The 20,656-nt window shown below is 37.6% G+C and overlaps 1 protein-coding gene across 3 annotated transcripts in view; it reads right to left on the reverse strand.

The window, feature by feature from the left end:
• OSBPL9 (oxysterol binding protein like 9) overlaps window positions 1-20,656 on the reverse strand; it is a 176,250-nt gene that overhangs the window by 92,135 nt on the left and 63,459 nt on the right. The window contains exons 1-2 of one of the 3 annotated variants that reach the window (XM_028106813.2): window positions 19,711-19,865; window positions 19,388-19,475 (exon numbers count right to left, since the gene is read on the reverse strand). The exons of the other annotated variants lie outside the window; for them this stretch is intronic. Of the exons in view, the coding sequence (XP_027962614.1) occupies window positions 19,388-19,475; window positions 19,711-19,722 (100 nt within the window). The 5' untranslated portion in view covers window positions 19,723-19,865. Of the gene's footprint in view, window positions 1-19,387; window positions 19,476-19,710; window positions 19,866-20,656 lie in introns of those variants that run through there. 3 annotated transcript variants of the gene reach the window in all.

The raw sequence follows: 20,656 nt of genomic DNA on the forward strand, positions 1-20,656 counted from the left end.
TCCAAGGCTGAGTGGAGTAAGGATGACATTCACACAAGAAGTGGGTAATGATGGGAAACTAATTACATACAGAAGGATTGGCCAAATAAGTAAACATAACAAGGGTAAAGGGTTTCTCACTTTAAGGGGTTGGAAAATAGTGCTACAAATATGGTAGGCGAGAAAACCAGAATGATTTCTGGGGATAAGGTATTGATATGAACTCACAGTTTTCAATATATAAGTAAATAAATAAATATGGACATGGATGCACATGTGTGTACACATACATATATATAACATGTATGTTTCTTAGCTATGAGAGGACCTGAGTGCCATCACACCTAACAGCACCAAATACACCTAACGCTAGGTGTTGATTTCTAAATACCATTCTCCATTAAAAGGTACCAGGGCTTCTTGGGAAAAGGATTGATTATGGAACTAGGACGGGGAAGGGAGAAAATAAGCCTGGAACATCTTTTTTTTGTGCCAGAAAGTAAGGAAGGAATACTTTTTTGTGCCATAAAGTAAGGAAATACTCAAGAGAATTATAGGGACATGTCAAAAGAACACAGAAATCAGTTTAAAGGGAATTCTACTAGCCAAACTGAGGGTAATCTGGGCATTAAAATAAATGATGATAAAGAATTATTAGTTTGCTCAGTATAACAGAAAACCATATTACTACTGATATACATAAACTAAAAGTTTGATGAGGAATGGGATATCGGCATAGCTTCTAAATACTTCCCCACAAAATATTAAATAAGAAGGGAAAAAGATGAAATTTTACAACAAAGCCTGGCAATACTACCTTAATGAGATGATCAAAGTAAATATCATCAGTAGTGGGACAAACAAACCCTGCAAGAAGAACACAGAATCATTTCTGTGATCTTTGGGCCAAAGATACAATGTAATCTCAATCAACTCATGAAAAAACATCAGGAAAAAAAACAAACTGGGGAACATTCTACAAAATAATTAGCCTATAACTTTTAAAACTGTCAAGATCAGGAGTACCTGGCTGGCTCAGTAGGTGAACATGTGACTCTTGGTCTCAGAGCTGTGGGGGTCAAGCCCCATGTTGGATGTAGAGATTACTTAAAAACAAAATCTTTAAAAAAAAAAAAAAGTGTCAAGGTCATAAAAGTCAAGGAAAGACTGTGGAACCATTCTAGACTGAAAGAGACATGAAAACTAAATGTAAAATGTGACGCTGAACCAGATCCTGTTGCTATAAAGGACATTACTGGGACAACTGGAGAAATCTGAACAGAGTGGAGAAATCTGAACAGAGTCTAAGGATTAGAAGACATTAGTGCATCAATGTTAATTTCCTGATTATAGTGGTTGTAAAGTGTGTATACAGGAAAATTTCCTTATTTGCAGGAAATATAAAGCATTCAGGGGTGATGGGACATTCATTTAGCAACTTATTCTCAATTTGGGGAGTTGTACTGTACTTGCAACTTTTCTGTAAGTATAAGGTTGTTGCAAATTTTAAAATTATATTAAAAATTATGATAAATCAAAGAGGACATAAGTAAATGGAAATATCATTTCAAGGATTGGAAAATTTAATACTGCAACATATTAAAATTAAACTATAGATTAAATGCAATGCAAATTAAAATTCCAAAAGGCATTTTTGGAATTTGTCAAGCTAATTCTAAAATACAAATACAAAATGGTACAAAAGATAAAGAATAGCAAAGGCTTTCTGGAAAAGATAGAAACATTCTTAGAGGGTTTACTCTCTTAAATATAAAGTCATATGATAAAGCTATAGTAATTAAGAAAATGTGGTTTTGGAGCAAGGATAAATAAACACACCAAGGAAACAGAATAGAGCCCAGAAACAGGCCCACTCATGTACATAGACACTTGATTTGTGATAAATGTGGCACCAAAGAGCACTAAGTAACAATCTTTCAATATGTGGTGCTAGGACAATATGGGAAAAAATTGAAACCTGACCCTTCCTTGTACTACACACAAAAATTAATTCCAGGTGATTCCTTTATTCTTAACTGTGAAAGAACAACAAATTTTCCAGAAGGCAAAACAGGAGAATACCATCATAATTTGGGAATAGAGAAAAGCTTCTTAAACAGGATACAGAACTCCTAATTATAAAGAAAATGACAGATAAATTTAACTACATCAAAGTTAAGAATTTTGGTTCATCAAAAAACACCATTTAGAGAATGTCATAGTAAGCCACTGTGACATACGGAGTTAAAGAACATGGACCCTAAGTCCAACCCTGAGCTTTGCTAGTTATTAACCATATAATGTGCAACAAGTTACTTAATCTTTTCTAAGCCTCAGCGTTCTCATTTGTAAAATGACAGTAACAGTATCTACCACATAGGGTTATTGCAGAGATTGAGTTAATACAAATACAACACTTAGGTAAATGACATAAGGTAGGTGCTCAATAAGCATTTAACTATTATTACTGCTGAGCATTTATTATGACCTGGCCCTGATTTCAAGGAGCTCAAAATGAGAGATTTGTATGTAGCTGTATAAATACGTGGCTTATGCCACCACCAAAGGAAGTGAATAAAAAATCAGGGAAGAGCTCCTTGAGGAGTTAGATCATAAAAAGTAGAATTAGGGGCGCCTGGGTGGCTCAGTCATTAAGCATCTGCCTTCGGCTCAGGTCATGATCCCAGGGTCCTGGGATCGAGCCCCGCGTCAGGCTCCCTGCTCAGTGGGAAGCCTGCTTCTCCCTCTCCCACTCCCACTCCCCCTGCTTGTGTTCCCTCTCTCTCTGTGTCTCTGTCAAATAAATAAAATCTTTAAAAAAAAAAAAGTAGAATTAGTTTGTCAAGCAGAGAAGGATAAGGACATCCTGAAAGAGAAAAGAACACTAACAATGACACTGAGACATGAAAAAGTGTATTTGGGAACCTGGTTTGAAAGTGTCTAGAATATTGGACTGACTTGGGGAGGAGGAAATGGCAAAAGATTAGGATCCCAGCCCAAGGAATGTAAATGGACTTGATCTTTTTTTTTTTTAAAGATTTTTTTATTTATTCATTCGAGACACAGAGATACAGAGCGAGGGAGAGAGAGTGAGCGAGCATGAGCAGGGGGAGAAACAGAGGGAGGGGGAGAAGCAGACTCCCCGCTGAGCAGGGAGCCCGATGCAGGGCTCGATCCCAGGACCCTGGGATCATGACCTGAGCCGAAGGCAGAAGCTTAACCATCTGAGCCACCCAGGTGCCCCTAAATGGACTTTATCTTTAAGACAACGGAAAGCCCTTAAAATGTTCAAGCATGAGAAAGACATGGTCTAATCTGCATATGAGGAACATCAATCTGGTAGTGCTGTGGAGAATGAAAAATGGGGAAAAACTGGAGGTGGCCACACCAGTTAGGAAATGGTGGTAACACTAAGGGCTGAAAAGACAACAGGTGCCATTCTCACTGCATCAGGCCACCTAATGGCAATTATCTTTAAATCTGCCACCCCTCAAAAATGCAATCAGATATAAGGTTCATCAGATTCTTCCTTGGTATATTCCCTCTCTATATCCTTTCTTTCACTTCCTACTGACTACATGCTCTTTAAAGAACTCATGTAGTCTTACGTCTGTAAACAAAATATCATTACAAATGCAGTACATGAGCTATACTCTGCTACCTCCAACGCAGCCTGCACACCTCAGACTGAGCTTATATTGAAATGCTATTTCTATAAAAAACCTCAATGTTCTACCATATCCTACAGAATTCATATTACCTTCCTGTTTAGCAGTAAAATCCCTCTACATCTTCCATTTTGTGCTTTACAGGAACCAAAATATCTTCTCAATGACCTCTAAATACTCTAAATTATCTTCCTGTTCATGAAATACTTTGTCCCTCCTTTAACCTTAACATTGACTCTACCCTTCTTCCCATGTATCTAAATCCCATATGCCTCAGAAGAAGTCCTAGTTCTCCTCCAGGAAGCCTTACAAAACTAGTCCAACAGCAGTACTCTTTCACCTTCAAACTCCAAGAGGACTTATAAATGCGAATGCATCATCCAATTATTCTTCGATCAAGTATTTACTGGCAATCTGTAAAATTTAATCTTATACTTCCCCCACACTGTTATTTACACTTTTTATGTGTTTAAGTTTCATCTCTATAAGATTTTAGGTTTTCTGATAATATTAACCATAGTGTTTACCACAGTGTTAGATCTATCCATCAATCCTACTATCCATCCATCTATCCATCCAACATTTATTGAGTAGCTATTGTGTACCAAGTACTGTTTAGAAACGGGATATAGACCCAGTCCTGTCTATACAGAACATACACTCAAGTGACAGGGAGAAACATATGCAAACTGACAACTGTTACTAATCAGAACGACTGAGTAAATCAGTGTAAGCAGAGTTCAAGAACCTATTCCAAGGGGTGTATGTTTATGGAGATGAACTCAGGGAAGGCTTCTGAAGCAAGGAGATTAGAGTCGAGTTTTTAAAAGTAAGAATTAGAGGCAAAGGTGTGGGTGTGGGTGTGTGGTGGAGGGAGTGGAGAAAGGAAGAAGGAGAGGAAGGTTTGGAGAAGAGGGAGAAGGGATAGGTGGCAGGGGAGGCACTGACAAGGGAGGCATTCAAAGGTAAAGAGGATAGAATAAGCAAAGGTAACCATGTGGCAAATTACTGTATGAGAATATAGAACTAAAATTCAGAAAATATAGCCCAGGGGCGCCTGGATGGTTCAGTTGGTTAAGTGTTTGCCTTCAGGTCAGGTCATGATCCCAGGGTCCTGGGATCCTGGGACCCCTGCTCAGCGGGAAGTCAGCTTCTACTTCTCCCTCTACCCCTCCGCCCATCCTACTCTCTCCCTCTCTCTCTCAAATAAATCAATAAAATCTTTCTAAAAAGAAAATATAGCCCATGCTTTGCTACTTTTTTCTAGTGTTGACCTTAGCAAGTCACTTATACCATCTGAATACTCATTTTAGCATCTTCAAATTGGAGGTTTACTGGCATAAAGATGAGCATATAGACCAATGGAAAAGAACAGAGAGCCCAAAAATAAACCCTGGCATGTGTGGCCAAATGATTTTTAACAAGAGTGCCAAGACTACACAATGGGGAAAAGTCAGTCTCTTCAACAAATGGTGCTGGGATAACTGGATACCCACGTTCTAAAGAATGAATCTGGACTCTTACCTTACACCATATGCAAAAAATAACACACTAGATTAAATGTAAGACCTAAAACTATTAAACTAGAAGAAAACAGAAAGCGAAAGCTTCAGAACACTGGATTTGGCAAGGAATTCTTGGATAGGACACCAAAAGCACAGGCAACAAAATGAAAACAAAAAATTGACAAATTAAACTACAACAAACTTAAAAATTTCTGTGCAAAGGAAACAATTGAAAGAAAAAAAAGCAACCTATAGAATGAGAGAAAATAACTGCAAACCATATATCTGATAAGGGGTTAACATCCAGAATATATAAAAATGTCTGTAACTCAACAACATAAAAACTCAATTAAAAAATGGACCAGGGACTTGACTAGAGATCTCTCCAAAGAAGACATATAAGTACTGTCCAATCAGCACATGAAAGGATACTTAGCATCACTAATCATTAAGGAAATTCAGGCCAAAATCACAATGAGATATCACCTCACACCTATCAGGGTGGCCGTTATCAAAAGAACAAAAAATTAAGTACTGACGAGGATGCAAAGAAGTTGGAATCCTTGTGCCCTGTTGGTGGGAATATAAAATGGCAGAGCCATTATGGAAAACAGTATGAAGGTTCCTCAGAAAATTAAAAATAGAATTACCACATAACCTAGTAATTCCACTTCTGAGTATTTATCCAAAAGAACTCAAAGTAGAATCTCAAAGAGATACTTGCACATCCACAACACATTATTCTCAAAAGCCAAAAAGTTGATGCAACCCGCCTGTCACTGACAGATGACTGAATATAGAAAATGTAGAATGCACATGCAATGGAATATTATGTAGCTTTTAAAAAGGAGGAAGTCTTATCACAAGCTACCACATGGATGAACCTTGAGGACATTATGCTAAGCAAATTAAGCCAGTCACAAAGGGACAAATACTGTATGATTTTACTCATGTGAAATATCTAAAGTAGTCAAAATAATAGAAGCAGGAAATAAAAATGTGGTTACCAAGGGTTAGGGAGAAGGGGGGTGGTTAGTATTTAGCAGGTACAGAGTCTCAGTGTCACGAGATGAAAAAGTTACAGAGATTTGTTACACAACAATGAATATATTGAACACTACTAAAATGTACACCTAAAATGATTAAGATAAATTTAATGTTATGTGTTTTTTATGATAATTAAAAATAAAATTGGAAGCTTAGACTAAATCATCCATTCTAGCTGAAAATTCAATAGTCTATTATTCTGACTAACCTGGCTCAACTTCTCCCATTCTCTCATGAGTCAGTAAACAAATCTCTACCCTACCGGATCTAATAGGAAAAATATCTTTGTGTATATGAAGAACCAGTAAGATGTCTGGTTAATATTCAACCATAATAAATAGTCACCCTGAATGTAAATGGGCTAAATGCCCCAATCAAAAGACACAGGGTATCAGACTGGATAAAAAAACAAGACCCATCAATATGCTGTTTGCAAGAGACTCATCTTAGACCCAAAGACACCTACATATTGAAGGGGGGGGGTGGAAAACCATTTACCAAGCTAATGGACACCAAAAGAAAGCTGGGGTGGCAATCCATGTATCAGACAAGTTAGATTTTAAACCAAAGACTATAATAAGAGATGAGTAAGGACACTATATCATACTTAAAGGGTCTGTCCAACAAGAAGATCTAACAATTGTAAATATCTATGCCCCTAACATGGGAGCAGCCAATTATATAAGCCAATTAATAACAAAAGCAAAGAAACACATCAACAACAATACAATAATAGTAGGGGACTTTAACACCCCCCCTCACTGAAATGGACAGATCATCTAAACAAAAGATCAACAAGGAAATAAAGACTAACTGACACACTGGACCAGATGGACTTCACAGATATATTCAAAACATTCCATCCCAAAGCAATAGAATACACATTCTTCTCTAGTGCCCATGGAACATTCTCCAGAATAGATCACATCCTAGGCCACAAATCAGGTCTCAACCAGTATCAAATGATTGGGATCATTCCCTGCATATTTTCGAACCACAATGCTTTGAAACTTAAACTCAATCATAAGAGGAAAGTCGGAAAGACCTCAAATACATGGAGACTAAAGAGCATCCTACTAAAGAATGAATGGGTCAACCAGAAAATTAGAGAAGAATTTTAAAAATTCATGGAAACAAATGAAAATGAAAACACAACTGTTCAAAATCTTTGGGATGCAGCAAAGGCGGTCCTAAGAGGAAAGTATATAGCAATACAAGGCTTTCTCAGGAAACAAAAAAGGTCTCAAATATACAACCTAACCCTCCACCTAAAGGAGCTGGAGAAAGAACAGCAAATAAAGCCTAAACTCAGCAGGAGAAGAGAGAAATAATAAAGATCAGGGCAGAAATCAATGAAATAGAAACCAAAAGAACAGTAGAACAGATCAACGAAACTAGGAGATGGTTCTTTGAAAGATTTAATAAGATTGATAAACCCCTGGCCAGACTTATCAAAAAGAAAAGAGAAATGACCCAAATAAATAAAATCATGAATGAAAGAGGAGATAGCACAACCAACACCAAAGAAATACAAACAATTAAAAGAAAATATTATGAGCAACTATATGCCAGCAGTTAGATAATCTGGAAGAAATGGATGCATTCCTAGAGATGTATAAACTACCAAAACTGAACCAGGAAGAAATAGGAAACCTGAACAGACCCATAACCAGTAAGGAAATTGAAGCAGTAATCAAAAATTTCCCAAAAAACAAGAGCCCAGGGCCAGATGGCTTCCCAGGGGAATTCTACCAAACATTTAAAGAAAAATTAATACCTATTCTTCTGAAACTGTTCCAAGAAACAGAAATGGAAGGAAAACTTCCAAACTCGTGTTATGAGGCCAGTATTACTTTGATCCCAAAATCAGATAAAGACCCCATCAAAAAGGAGAATTACAGACCAATATCCCTGATGAACATGGATGCAAAAATTCTCACCAAAATACTAGCCAACAGGATCCAACAGTACATTAAAAGGATTATTCACCACAACCAAGTGGGAATTATTTCTGGGCTGCAAGGCTGGTTCAACATCCACAAATCAATCAATGTGATACAATATATTAAAGAAGAAAGAACAAGAACCATATGATCCTCTCAATAGATGCAGAAAAAGCATCCTTTCTTGATTAAAACTCTTCACAGTGTAGGGACAGAAGGTACATACCTCAATATCATAAAAGCCATCTATGAAAAACTCACAGCAAGTATCATTCTCAATAGTGAAAAACTGAGAGCTTTCCCCCTAAGGTCAGGAACACAGGAGGGATGTCCACTATCACCACTGCTATTCAACATAGTACTAGAAGTCCCAGCCTCAGCAATCAGACAACAAAAAGAAATAAAAGGCATCCGAATTGTCAAAGAAGTCAAACTCTCACTCTTTGCAGATGATATGATACTTTATGTGGAAAACCCAAAGACTCCACCCCAAAACTGCTAGAACTCATACAGGAATTCAGTAAAGTGGCAGTATATAAAATCAATGCACAGAAATCAGTTGCATGTCTATACACCAACAACAAGACAGAAGGTAGAGAAATTATGGAGTCGATCCCATTTACAACTGCACCCAAAACCACAACATACCTAGGAATCAATCTAACCAAAAAGGCGAAGAATCTGTACTCAGAAAACTGTAAAATACTCATGAAAGAAATTAAGGAAGACACAAAGAAATGAAAAAATGTTCCATGCTCATGGATTGGAAGAACAAATATTGTGAAGATGTCAATGCTACCTAGAGCAATCTACACATTTAATGCAATCCCTAACAAAATACCATCAACTTTTGTCAAAGAAATGGAACAAATAATCCTAAAATTTGTATGGAAACAGAAAAGACCCCGAATAGCCAGAGGAATCTTGAAAAAGAAAATCAAAACTGGTGGCATCACAATTCCAGACTTCAAGCTATATTACAAAGCTGTCATCATCAAGACAGTATGGTACTGGCACAAAAACAGACACATAGATCAATGGAACAGAATCGAGAGCCCAGAAATGGACCCTCAACTCTATGGTCAACTAATCTTCGACAAAGCAGGAAAGAATGTCCAGTGGAAAAAAGACAGTCTCTTCAACAAATGGTGTCAGGAAAATTGGACAGCCACATGCAGAAGAATGAAACTGGACCATTTCCTTACACCACACACAAAAATAGACTCAAAATGGATGAAAGACCTCAATGTGAGACAGGAGTCCACAAAATCCTAGAGGAGAACACAGGCAGCAACCTCTTCGACCTCATCTGCAGCAACTTTTTCCTAGTAACATCGCCAAAGGCAAGAGAAGGGAAAAAATGAACTATTGAGACTCCATCAAGATAAAAAGCTTTTGCACAGCAAAGGAAACAGCCAACAAATCCAAAAGACAACTACAGAATGGGAGAAGATATTTGCAAATGACATATCAGATAAAGGGCTAGTATCCAAAATCTATAAAGAACTTATCAAACTCAACACCCAAAGAACAAATAATCCAATCAAGAAACGGGCAGAAGACATGAACAGACGCTTTTCCAAAGACGACATCCAAATGGCCAACAGACACATGAAAAAGTGCTCAACATCGCTCGGCATCAGGGAAATCCAAATCAAAACCTCAATGAGATACAACCTCACACCAGTCAGAATGGCTAAAATTAACAAGTCAGGTAATGACAGATGTTGGCGAGGCTGCAGAGAAAGGGGAACTCTCCTACACCGTTGGTGGTAATGCAAGCTGGTGCAGCCACTCTGGAAACAGTATGGAGGTTCCTAAAAAGTTGAAAATAGAGCTACCGTATGACCCAGCAATTGCACTACTGGGTATTTACCCCAAAAATACAAATGTAGTGATCCAAAGGGGCATGTGCACCCCAATGTTTATAGCATCAATGTCCACAATAGCCAAACTATGGAAAGAGTCAAGATGTCCATCAACAGATGAATGGATAAAGAAGATGTGGTATAAACATACAATGAAATATTATGCAGCCATTAAAAAAAAAACAAATGAAATCTTGCCATTAGCAATGACGAGGGTATTATGCTAAGCGAAATAAGTCAATCAAAGAAAGACATATATCATATGATCTCACTGATATGAGGAATTCTTAATCTCAGGAAACAAACTGAGGGTTGCTGGAGTGGTGGGGGTGGGAGGGATGGGGTGGCTGGGTGATGGACATTGGGGAGGGTATGTGCTGTGGTGAGCGCTGTGAATTGTATAAGACTGATGAATCACAGACCTATACCTCTGAAACAAATAATACATTGTATGTTTAAAAAAAAAAAAAGATAGTAGGAAGGGAAAAATGAAGGGGGGGGAATCGGAGGGGGAGACGAACCATGAGAGACTATGGACTCTGAGAAACAAACTGAGGGCTCTAGAGGGGAGGGGGGTGGGGGGATGGGTTAGCCTGGTGATGGCTATTAAAAAGGGCACGTATTGAATGGAGCACTGGGTATTATGTGCAAACTATGAATCATGGAACACTACATAAAAAAAAAATTTAAAAAACATGTTTACAAGATTAAGTGCTGAGACACTGATACAATATCTTCTGAGCCCCGATATGCATCAGGTACTGCACTGGAGATATAAGCAAGAAGACAACACTGTGATCTGAATTAATTTATCCTAGAAAGTACAATCAGTAGGTTGGGTAGCAAATTGTTGAGTGATATGTTATCTTTTTTGTGTTCTTTAAAGGTTTTATTCCTTTACTTGACAGAGAGCGAGCGAGCACAAGCAGGCGGAGCTGCAGGCAGAGGCAGAGGGAGAAGCAGGCTTCCCGCTGAGCAGGGAGCCCAGTGCGGGACTCGATCCCAGGACCCTGGGGTCATGATCCGAGCCAAAGGCAGATGCTCAACCAAATGACCCACCCAGGCGCCCCCGTGAGATGTTATCTTTACCCATCTGACAATCTCTAATATCTGCTTAATAGAATCATATTCATTCTTCTGGGTTATGCTGAAATGTCACCTTCTCTACATATGTTCATGATAGGAAGACCTGCTCTCTCTTTCCTTAAATGTCTTCAAATATTCCAGTATTCAGGTAGTATATAAATACATGCCATGTACCAGCTATTGTTTCAGGCACTAGGGGCACAACTTTGAACAACAGTAACTATAGCTATTATTATAGCAATAATCAGGGAACAAATCTTTTTCCCACTCACTTCCCAATATACTTTTCCAGGAACTACTATAATCAGTTACATCGTAATTAATGCTCACATGAGTCACACTTCCCTGATTTTCCTCAAGTTGTTCCCCCCCTTAGCTGAAATGCTTGAGTCTTAACTCTGTGTAAATAACCAAAGCTAACTCTATTGAGCACTTAATTTGTATCAGCATAGTCTGATTCATGTCTAAACAAATAACATGTATTAACTAATTAAATCCTCACGTGAGGTAAGTATTATTTTTTTAAAAATATTTTATTCATTATTTATTTAACAGAGAGAGACACAGCGAGAGAGGGAACACAAGCAGGGGGAATGGGAGAGGGAGAAGCAGACTCCCCGCCGAGCAGGGAGCCCGATGCAGGACTCGATCCCAGGACCCTGAGATCATGACCTGAGATGAAGGCAGATGCTTAATGACTGAGCCACCCAGGTGCCCCGAGATAAGTATTATTATTATCCTTATTTTCCAGAATACAGAAACAGAAAGTTTAGTATTTTGCAATGACAGAGTACCCAGAAAGCAGCAAATACAAATGAAAACTCTAGGCTTCAAGCAACACTACCTCTGTCAAATAAGCTTCATTCCATGTCCCTTTTGTTAGACAAAATCCTTCTTAAGAGATAATATAAACCTTTCCACATTTTGGTGATAGTATATAGAGTAGAAAAGAACAAAAGCCAAAAACTCCAGTCAGAAAACTTGGGTTCGAGTCCCACTTTTACTACTTTTGTGTTGACCTGAGAAGGACAGTATTTAACACCTCTGAGTTGTATCCACAAATTTCAAAAGGGGTTAGTATCACCAACTGCCTCAAAGATTTACTGTGAAAACAAGATGAAATAAAATATATAACACCACCACGGGTCCAGTGAGGTCAAGGTGTTCTTAGGGCTAAGCTACTTTCATGATAATACTAAGAGGTTATCCGTGTTTGTGGCTGTGTTGATGTTTGTACTGATGGTGCAAGAGCAATGGTGATAAAACTGCTGGCCACCGTAGCACAGATGGAGGCCATGGCTCCAAACTGAACTGGTAGTTGTTACATTCTTCACCACCATGTATTTGTAAGAAAAAAATTCCTGTTTCACTTAAGAATACCCTTGAAGAAGCAAGTAAACATTATTAAATCTCAACCATTACATATATGCTTTATAATAGTCTATGTGACAAACAGGAACTATGCACAAGCACTTCTGCTTACCAAAGTATAATTATCTCAAGGAAAAGTACTTGTGTAACTAAGTTATGAACTAAGTGGCACTTTTCTCATGAAACAGCATTTTTGTTTTGTTTTTTTCAAAGATTTTTATTTATTTATTTAACAGAGAAACACAGTGAGAGGGGAAACACAAGAGAGGGGGAGTGGGGGAGGGAGAAGCAGGCCTCCCACGGAGCAGGGAGCCCAATGCGGGGCTCGATCCCAAGACCCTGGGATCATGACCTGAGCTGAAGGCAGACACTTAACAACTGAGCCACCCAGGCGCCCCTGAAACAGCATTTTTACAAAGAACAACTGACAAACTGTACTATTCAAACTTGGGTACTTGGCAGACAGTTACCTGAAAAGGATGGAAATGAGTCTGTCATTTCAGGGAAAACTGACAGTATGTGTTGCCAATTATAAAATCCAGGCTTTCAAGCAAATATTAGAATTTTTAAAAACCTGTATTTGCCAGCCACCATGACCTTGACAGATTTTCAATACTTACAGCCTTTTCTAGTGAGTTTAGGGCAGTATCAACAAATGTGATTCTTTATGTCACATAATGATATGTGTCAATATTTGTAAGATCCACATATGACAAATGCATGATGTTACAAAATCATACCTAGGGTAAAAGATCCATTCAAAGTGCCAGAAAGACCAATGGATTTTAATGTAATAAAGTATTTTCATATGTAAATTTCATTGTTATAGTTTAAGAAACTATCACTTGTTGTGTTTTGGTGAACCATCAAAAAAGAATATTCACAATTATCCAAAAAGGCTATTAAAATACTCCTCCCTTAAGACAAACCATAAGAGACTCTTAATCTCGGGAAACAAACTGAGGGTTGCTGGAGGGGAGGGGGGTGGGAGGGAGGGGGTGGCTGGGTGATGGACACTGGGGAAGGTATGTGCTATGGTGAGCGCTGTAAATTGTGTCAATGAATCACAGACCTGTACCCCTGAAACAAATAATACATTATATGTTAATTTAAAAAAATAAAAATAAAACTCCTCTCTTTTCTAACTATGTATCAGTATGAGACTATATTTTCTTCATATACTTCACAAATCAGAAAAGACTGATTGCAGAAACAGATATGAGAATCCAGCTACCTTTTATTAAGCTAGACATTAAAAAGATTTACAAAAACGTAAAACAATGTATCATTCTTCTGCTTCTCTTTTGTTTGGGAAAACGGTTATTTTCTCATAAAATGTTATTAGTATAATGGATTTGTTATTGATATTTTTAAGTAAATACATAATTTTTTAAATCCCTCAGTTTTAATTTCTAACCTTGTAAATATCTATATAACCCACATAAACAAAAACTCTTTGAAGTCCTCACTCAGTTTGTACAGTGGTCCTGAGACCAAAAGGTTTGAGAACCACTGGTGTATAATATATATAACATTTTATTGATTATGTATTGATTGCTTTTTCCACTAGAATGTAAGCTCCTAGAAAGCAGAAGCTTGTCTTATTCATTGTATTTCCCGCACTTAGCAAAGTGCCTTGCACATTTTATAGGTACTGATTATATATTTGTGTATGGGTACATGATGAATGACTGGACTGATCCTGAATAAAAACATTCCACTTAGATAATCAGGTGGTTCAAAGTGCCATTGACTGTAATTTGTAACAAGTTTGGACAGGCTGGGTAGTCAGAGGGTCTTCTTTTAAAGAAAGTAGTAAAAAGGTGTATAGAGAGAAAAACCAATTCACATAACTCTAAATCTAAAGTAACCTAAGCCAATATTCTGATATTCAGGTTTAAGAGACATAGTTTAAATAATCTGCTTACCATAATAAGAGCAATGGTGAGATCAAAGAAAAATCTATGTACGCTTCTATCAAAGCATCTCTATCAATGTAATGCTTGTTTGTTTACATTTACCTGAGGTTTGAGATGGAATCTGATGCATATTTTCTTAATTCTCAAAGTATAACATGTTCTTAGCAACTAATAAATATTTACAGGACAAATGATAATTTGTCATCTTCTCAAATGACACATTTTCAATGAGGTCTCCTGACCAGCATAAAACATGGCCCCCCAGACCACCATGGCCAATTCCCTATATCCTGCTCTATTTTTTTTCTCCACTGAACTTACTCCTTCTAACATATGTGTGTGTATGTATATGTTTATTATTTATAGTCTTTCTCTTGTCACTACAATGTAAACTCTACAAAGGCCAGTATCTTTGTTTTATTTATGGATGTAACCCAAACCCTGAGAATCATCCCAAGGCAAACAAGTGTTCAATAAATATTTGTTGAATGAAGAGTAAGGATCCACTGATTTCATTACTTAGTATATGGTTCCATTTTTATATTTGAAATCTAAAAATAGGTTTGATTTCCTAAGAAATCATTATTTCTGCTTAGTATCCTTTAAAGCTGCCACAACTGACTTCCTCAAAATCTAGGAATAGTTTTAGCTGAAATTTCCAAATTGTTGAATAAAACACAAGCAAATATTTACAAAAATGTTTCTTTCACCCCCACAACTTCTGCTTTGACTATCTGAAGCAATACTGTGTTTCTCCTGGACAGAGTCAGCATTGTATTGGGCAACTGGATATCTTTGATTCAGTCAAAACAATGAAAATCAAATGTAGATTAATGGGCTCTTTTCAATTCATTCTACAATCACATGCTGCTTCTAAGTCAACTTATTCCTGGCAAATGAAAACCCTCACCAAATTTATGTGTAAATATATCCTAATAATTTTATTTTTTTTAAAAAATTTCATTTATTTGAGAGAGAGTGAGAGAGAAAGATGCATGAGAGCAGGTAGGGTCAGAGGGAGAAGCAGACTCCCCACTGAGCAGGGAGCCTGAGGTGGGACTCGATCCTGGGACTCCAGGATCATGACCTGAGAAAAAGGCAGTCGCTTAACCAACTGAGCCACCCAGGCACCCTATCCTAATAATTTTAGTTCCAGCAGAAGATGTTTCCTAACCACTTTAACTCCAGGTTTTAGAAAAGGGGTCACTGTCCCTTAGTCTTGAATTAAGAAAAATTAGGATTTGAGTTTTCAATCTTTAAGACTTAGTAATACTGGGGGCAGGGGGTGGGGTTTAGGAATAGATGGTTTTAGAGAGCTCAACCAGACATCATAAGGAGGGTAATTCGGCAGAACAGAGACTAGAATAAAGGAGAGAAGGAAGTTAAAAATGATATATTCAGAAGACTGCGAAAGTAAGGAGAAAGACTTGGACTCTGCCAGTGACTTAGGGGATAGAGAAAAGGTAGAATCCAATGGACATGGTGACTCATGTGATGTAGGCAGAATGCAGAAAATGCAGATACAGAGAATGTGTATTTGGTTAGACTTTCTCTGTATCTGTATCTCTTCCTCTGTATAAATTTGGTTAATTGGGTAAGTGGAAGTGCTATTCCATAACACAGAGAATAAAGAAAGAAAAACAGGTTGGGAATGGTAGGCTGCAAAATTTTATTTTGGGTTTGATAAGACTCAGATTCAATTAATCTTGAAATCTGGTAAACCTGACCTCCTAAAGAATCTTACTATCAAAAGTTCTATTGAATTCATTAATTATCAGTCAGTACTCAAATATAAGTTGCTAGAAAATAATCCCTTCTCCAGGGGAAGCCAAAAAGTAGAATACATCTTTAATACATTCTGGGGAAGGGAAGGAAGAAAGATAGAAGGGATAGAGGGTGATTTTGAGAAGCTGAAGCCAAGTATCAGATTATGAGGAGAAATACAGAACTTCAAAAATATTTTCACTGATTGCCAAGGATAAGTGTTATTCAGATAGGAAGAATGGTGCTACAAAATCACTCAACTTTTGGATTAGGCAATGAAAGGAGAGAGGAAAAAAGTTAATACATGTTAGAAAATTCAGGAAGAAAACTAAAGGCAATAAAATATATCTATAAGAAAAGAGCATTTGCTACTAATTCTTTTGTCCACTTCCAAGGCAAACAAGGCCAAAATAGATGTAGCCTAACAAAGTGACAAAATCACATTAATAATACACAATGACCGATTTATGTTACTTTAAGTAAGATGCTTCAAAAGTTTTTCGAAAATAGATGTTATTCCTGCACACTGTGGATAGGGAAGCCCTTTAAGACTTAAAAAAAAATGTGCAAGTATATCCTTAGTATAAAGTACAGTCAGGCACTTCTACATTATAATCTTACAATATTCCTAGTGAATAACTTTTCTGAAGACTTCACTCACTGCCCCCAGTAGCTCTCCAAGGAATTTTGCTCGGGCAGAGAGATACCAAAAGCTACTTCTTTCTTTCTCCATATTTAGCTATAAGCTGTTAATACACTATCTTCACCGTTCTTTAGGAAAGCATATATTTCCAGACTGAAGTATAATCTCAGACATAAACAAGCTTTAACTCCATCCTATAAAACACAATCTAGATAGAGTAAAATGTCATTGATTCAGCCCTCCCTATAATTTAGGACTTAAATTTATAATAATTTATACCAAGTCACTATGCTTAAACCAATTCACTAAGTACAAAGTGTAAATAACATTAAAAGAAATTCTTAATGATGATACATCATACTAAAAAATATATCAGACAATGTCAGCTCAGTTTTCATGTCTATACATAAAACTAGAAAAGGGCATTTCTTTCCAGACAGCCTATACCTCAGATTTGCTTCTCTCTGCCCACCATGTACCATCCTGTCCACATTACTAGAACCACATGTTGTGTTTACAGAATTACCTTGATTTATCTCATTTACATAAAAATGTAGATTCCTAAAAGGAAAGGGCTCCATTTGATTCATATTCAAAAGTTCTGCAAGATGGCTACAAACCCATACATAGAAAACATGGTCAAGAATCAATGTACATACTTCAAATAATTATATTCTACTCATAGTCTTTCCATTATTCTGTGCAAGTAAAAGTCAGACACTGCTCTCCACTTATCTGAGTACTTGTTTTCAAGCCTAAATCACTGGTCTCCTGACTCTTTTTAAATGAAGATTATTTTCTCAGGAATCTGAAGCTCTGAAGCTTCCTTCAGTGGGATAACGCCACATATTTTTCCTTAACAACCATTTACCCCTGATATATTCCAAAATTATACTTTCATCCAATAAAATACTTACAGAGCGCATACCTGTTCATAGCAGGTAGGCACTGGTGACAGAGCAGTATAAAAGACACAGTCCTTGATATATCTCAAAAAGATAGTGTCATCATCCTCCCATTACTCTGTCAGAAAGCTGGGGATAATTGTGAACTTCCTTTCCCTTATCCTCTTACATGCAGTTAGTGACCAAATTCTCTCATACAACTTTTGTGTTTATCCCCTCTGGGTCACTCTTACTGCCTTTATTCCAGCTCTCATCACCTTTTACCAAAACCTCTGCAATAAGCTCCAAACTGGGCTCCCTGGCTTCAATCTCACTTCTCCCCAGAGCATCCTGCAAACAGCTCCCAGTGTTTCTTCAAAGCCACAAATGTGATAATGACATTTCCCTGGCTAAAATACCCGATGCCTCTCCCTAATTTATAGAGAAGGTGTTTTATCATTCTGGTACATGAGACTTTTTAAAATTTGTTTAAATTAAAAAAAATGTTTATAAGTAGGCTCCACGCCCAGCATGGAGCCCAGTGCGGGGCTTGAACTCATGACCCTGAAATCAAGACCCAAGCTAAGATCAAGAGTCAGATGTTTAGCCAACTGAGCCACACAGGCACCCCTATTTTTTTAAGTAATCTCTCGTTTAACCAAGTGAGCCACACTGGCACCCTTATTTTTTTAAGTAATCTCTATGCCAATGTGGGGCATGAACTCATGACCCTGAAATCAAGACCCAAGCTAAGATCAAGAGTCGGATGAGCCACACTGGCACCATTTTTTTTTTTTTTTTTACATAATCTCTATGCCCAACATGGGGCTTGAACCCCCAACCCTGAGATTAAGAGTCACACACTCCACTCACTGAGCCAGCCAGGAACCCCCATAAGGCCTTTGATGATCTATTTAGTTCCAGACTGAACTCACATCTCCTTCCCCTTACCTGCCATCTATTCTAAAACATGCTACACTCCTTATGTTTCTCAAACAATTAATCCTTTTTCATACTACCAAGCTTTTGCACATACTTTCCCTGTACCTAGAATGTGTTTCTCCTTTCTCTGAAGTTTGGTAAATTTTTTATTTTATTAAATTTATTTTTATTTTTTTGGCTTCCAGCCCTGCCTATTCCTCTTTTTCATCCTTCAAAATCTGTAACAAAATCATCTCCTCTGTGATGCTTCCCTGACTTCACTGGTTCTCTCTTCTACAATTCCTTAGTCTCTATTGCATTTACATTGTACTGTAATTATTGTTCTAAAATGTGTACCCTAGTTAAATGATTTAGCATTCCATGTCTCAGTTTTCCTCATAACTGTCTCTTGGAGTTGTTAAAAAAAGTTAAATAAGAAAATGCATGTAAACCTTTGGTATAAAACCTACACCCAGCTGCTATCCTCATCATTGCTTTTCTAATAAATATTCTCAGTAGGCATTCCTCCTATTAAACTGAGAGCTCCCTGAATAGCAGGGAATCAGCTTTGCATCCTGGTTATCATGCTCAGTGTGTAGCATTTTCAAGAACCTAATTTGGGTCACGTATAGCCCAAACCCAAGGCTAGAAAAGAGAATCCCAGAAATAGTGATCATCAGCAAAATGAGGTAAAATTAAAAAAAAATAATAGCAAGAGCTACAATTTTTGAGCCCTGCTATTTGCCAGATATCATGTTGAGTATTTATATGTATTTTCTCTAATCTTACAACAATTCCAAAGGTTGATACTGCCATCCTCGTTTTGCTGGTGACCCCCTGCTCCACATTTAGGCTTGTCAGGTAGGCAGGACTTCCTCTGCAAAGGAGGAATAAATATGAGAAGATATGTTGGTTTTCTTCAACAACTTGGGTATTATTAATAACTCAGTTGACATATTAAGAGAACTCTGCAGTCAGTACAAGAATAAAATTAAATACAGTACAGGTCAATATTTGACTCTCTGCCCTTTAAATCTTTATAGGGAATATTCCTGGGCCCTTCTCTGGCCAGTCTTCCAAGCCTCCCTCATCCTTGGTAACAGATTACTCACCTCATGTTTCATGCTATGACTCCCACCAGTGTCTTCTGACCAATGTCTCTGTTCCCTTGCCTTCGCTGGGGCCCTCACTAGCGACAACTATCAACTTGGATGTACAGTGAGCACAGTAGAAACTCTGACAACCAAACCACCTGATAGCATGAAAATACTAACTACTATCAGAGTTAAGAAGTATGCTGTACTGTTTAGAGGAAGAGAAAACAGCAGTGAAGCTAGAGTCGCAAAGAGACTGGGGCAGGGTGAAAAGAGAAGTCAGTGTGGCTAAGGGTAACAGAAGGAAAGGCATGAACAAACAGAACTGTGTAATGAAAACAGCAGTTATTTGAGTCCAGACTGGCCACTTGTCATACACGTCACCTTGGATAAAAACTCCTCCAAGCCTCAGTTTCCTTATCTATAAAATGATAATAAAAGAATCTCATAAGCATCTGTAGGGTACATAGGAGGATTACCATGCACAGCACACTATCTGCATCCTTGGAGGAAGTGTTTGCTTCCGCTCTATTCCACTTCCTTCTTTTATTCATCTGAGAGTCAATTCTAGATTATAATCACCTTTACCAGAAAAGATATCCGATCATCCCTCCCCAAGATTAAAAAAAAAAAAAAAAGCCCACTGACACCCATCACTACTTGACTTAAGTCACCTATATGCGTGGGCTCAGCTCACTTCTCCTTTATATCATACTCTTGATTCCTTCTACTAGACAGTTACCCAAAACAGATGTCTTCATTAAAGCCAGCAACCCAGCAAAGATGCAGCTTTTTTTCTTTTTTTTTTTTGGTGCAAAAGAGATGATTTTATTAAAGCACAAGGACAGGATCCGTGGGCAGAAAGAGCTGCTGCCAAAGACGCAGCTTCTTTACAATTTTCTGAATTCTACCTAAATTCTAATTATTTTTTCTGGGGTACTAGTCAAACTGTCTTAGGTCCTCC

The sequence above is a fragment of the Eumetopias jubatus genome, unplaced genomic scaffold (genome assembly GCF_037043125.1).
Source record: "Eumetopias jubatus isolate StellerSeaLion01/CBP00866 unplaced genomic scaffold, mEumJub1_p1.0 scaffold_4, whole genome shotgun sequence".
Classification (NCBI taxonomy): Eukaryota; Metazoa; Chordata; class Mammalia; order Carnivora; family Otariidae; genus Eumetopias; species Eumetopias jubatus.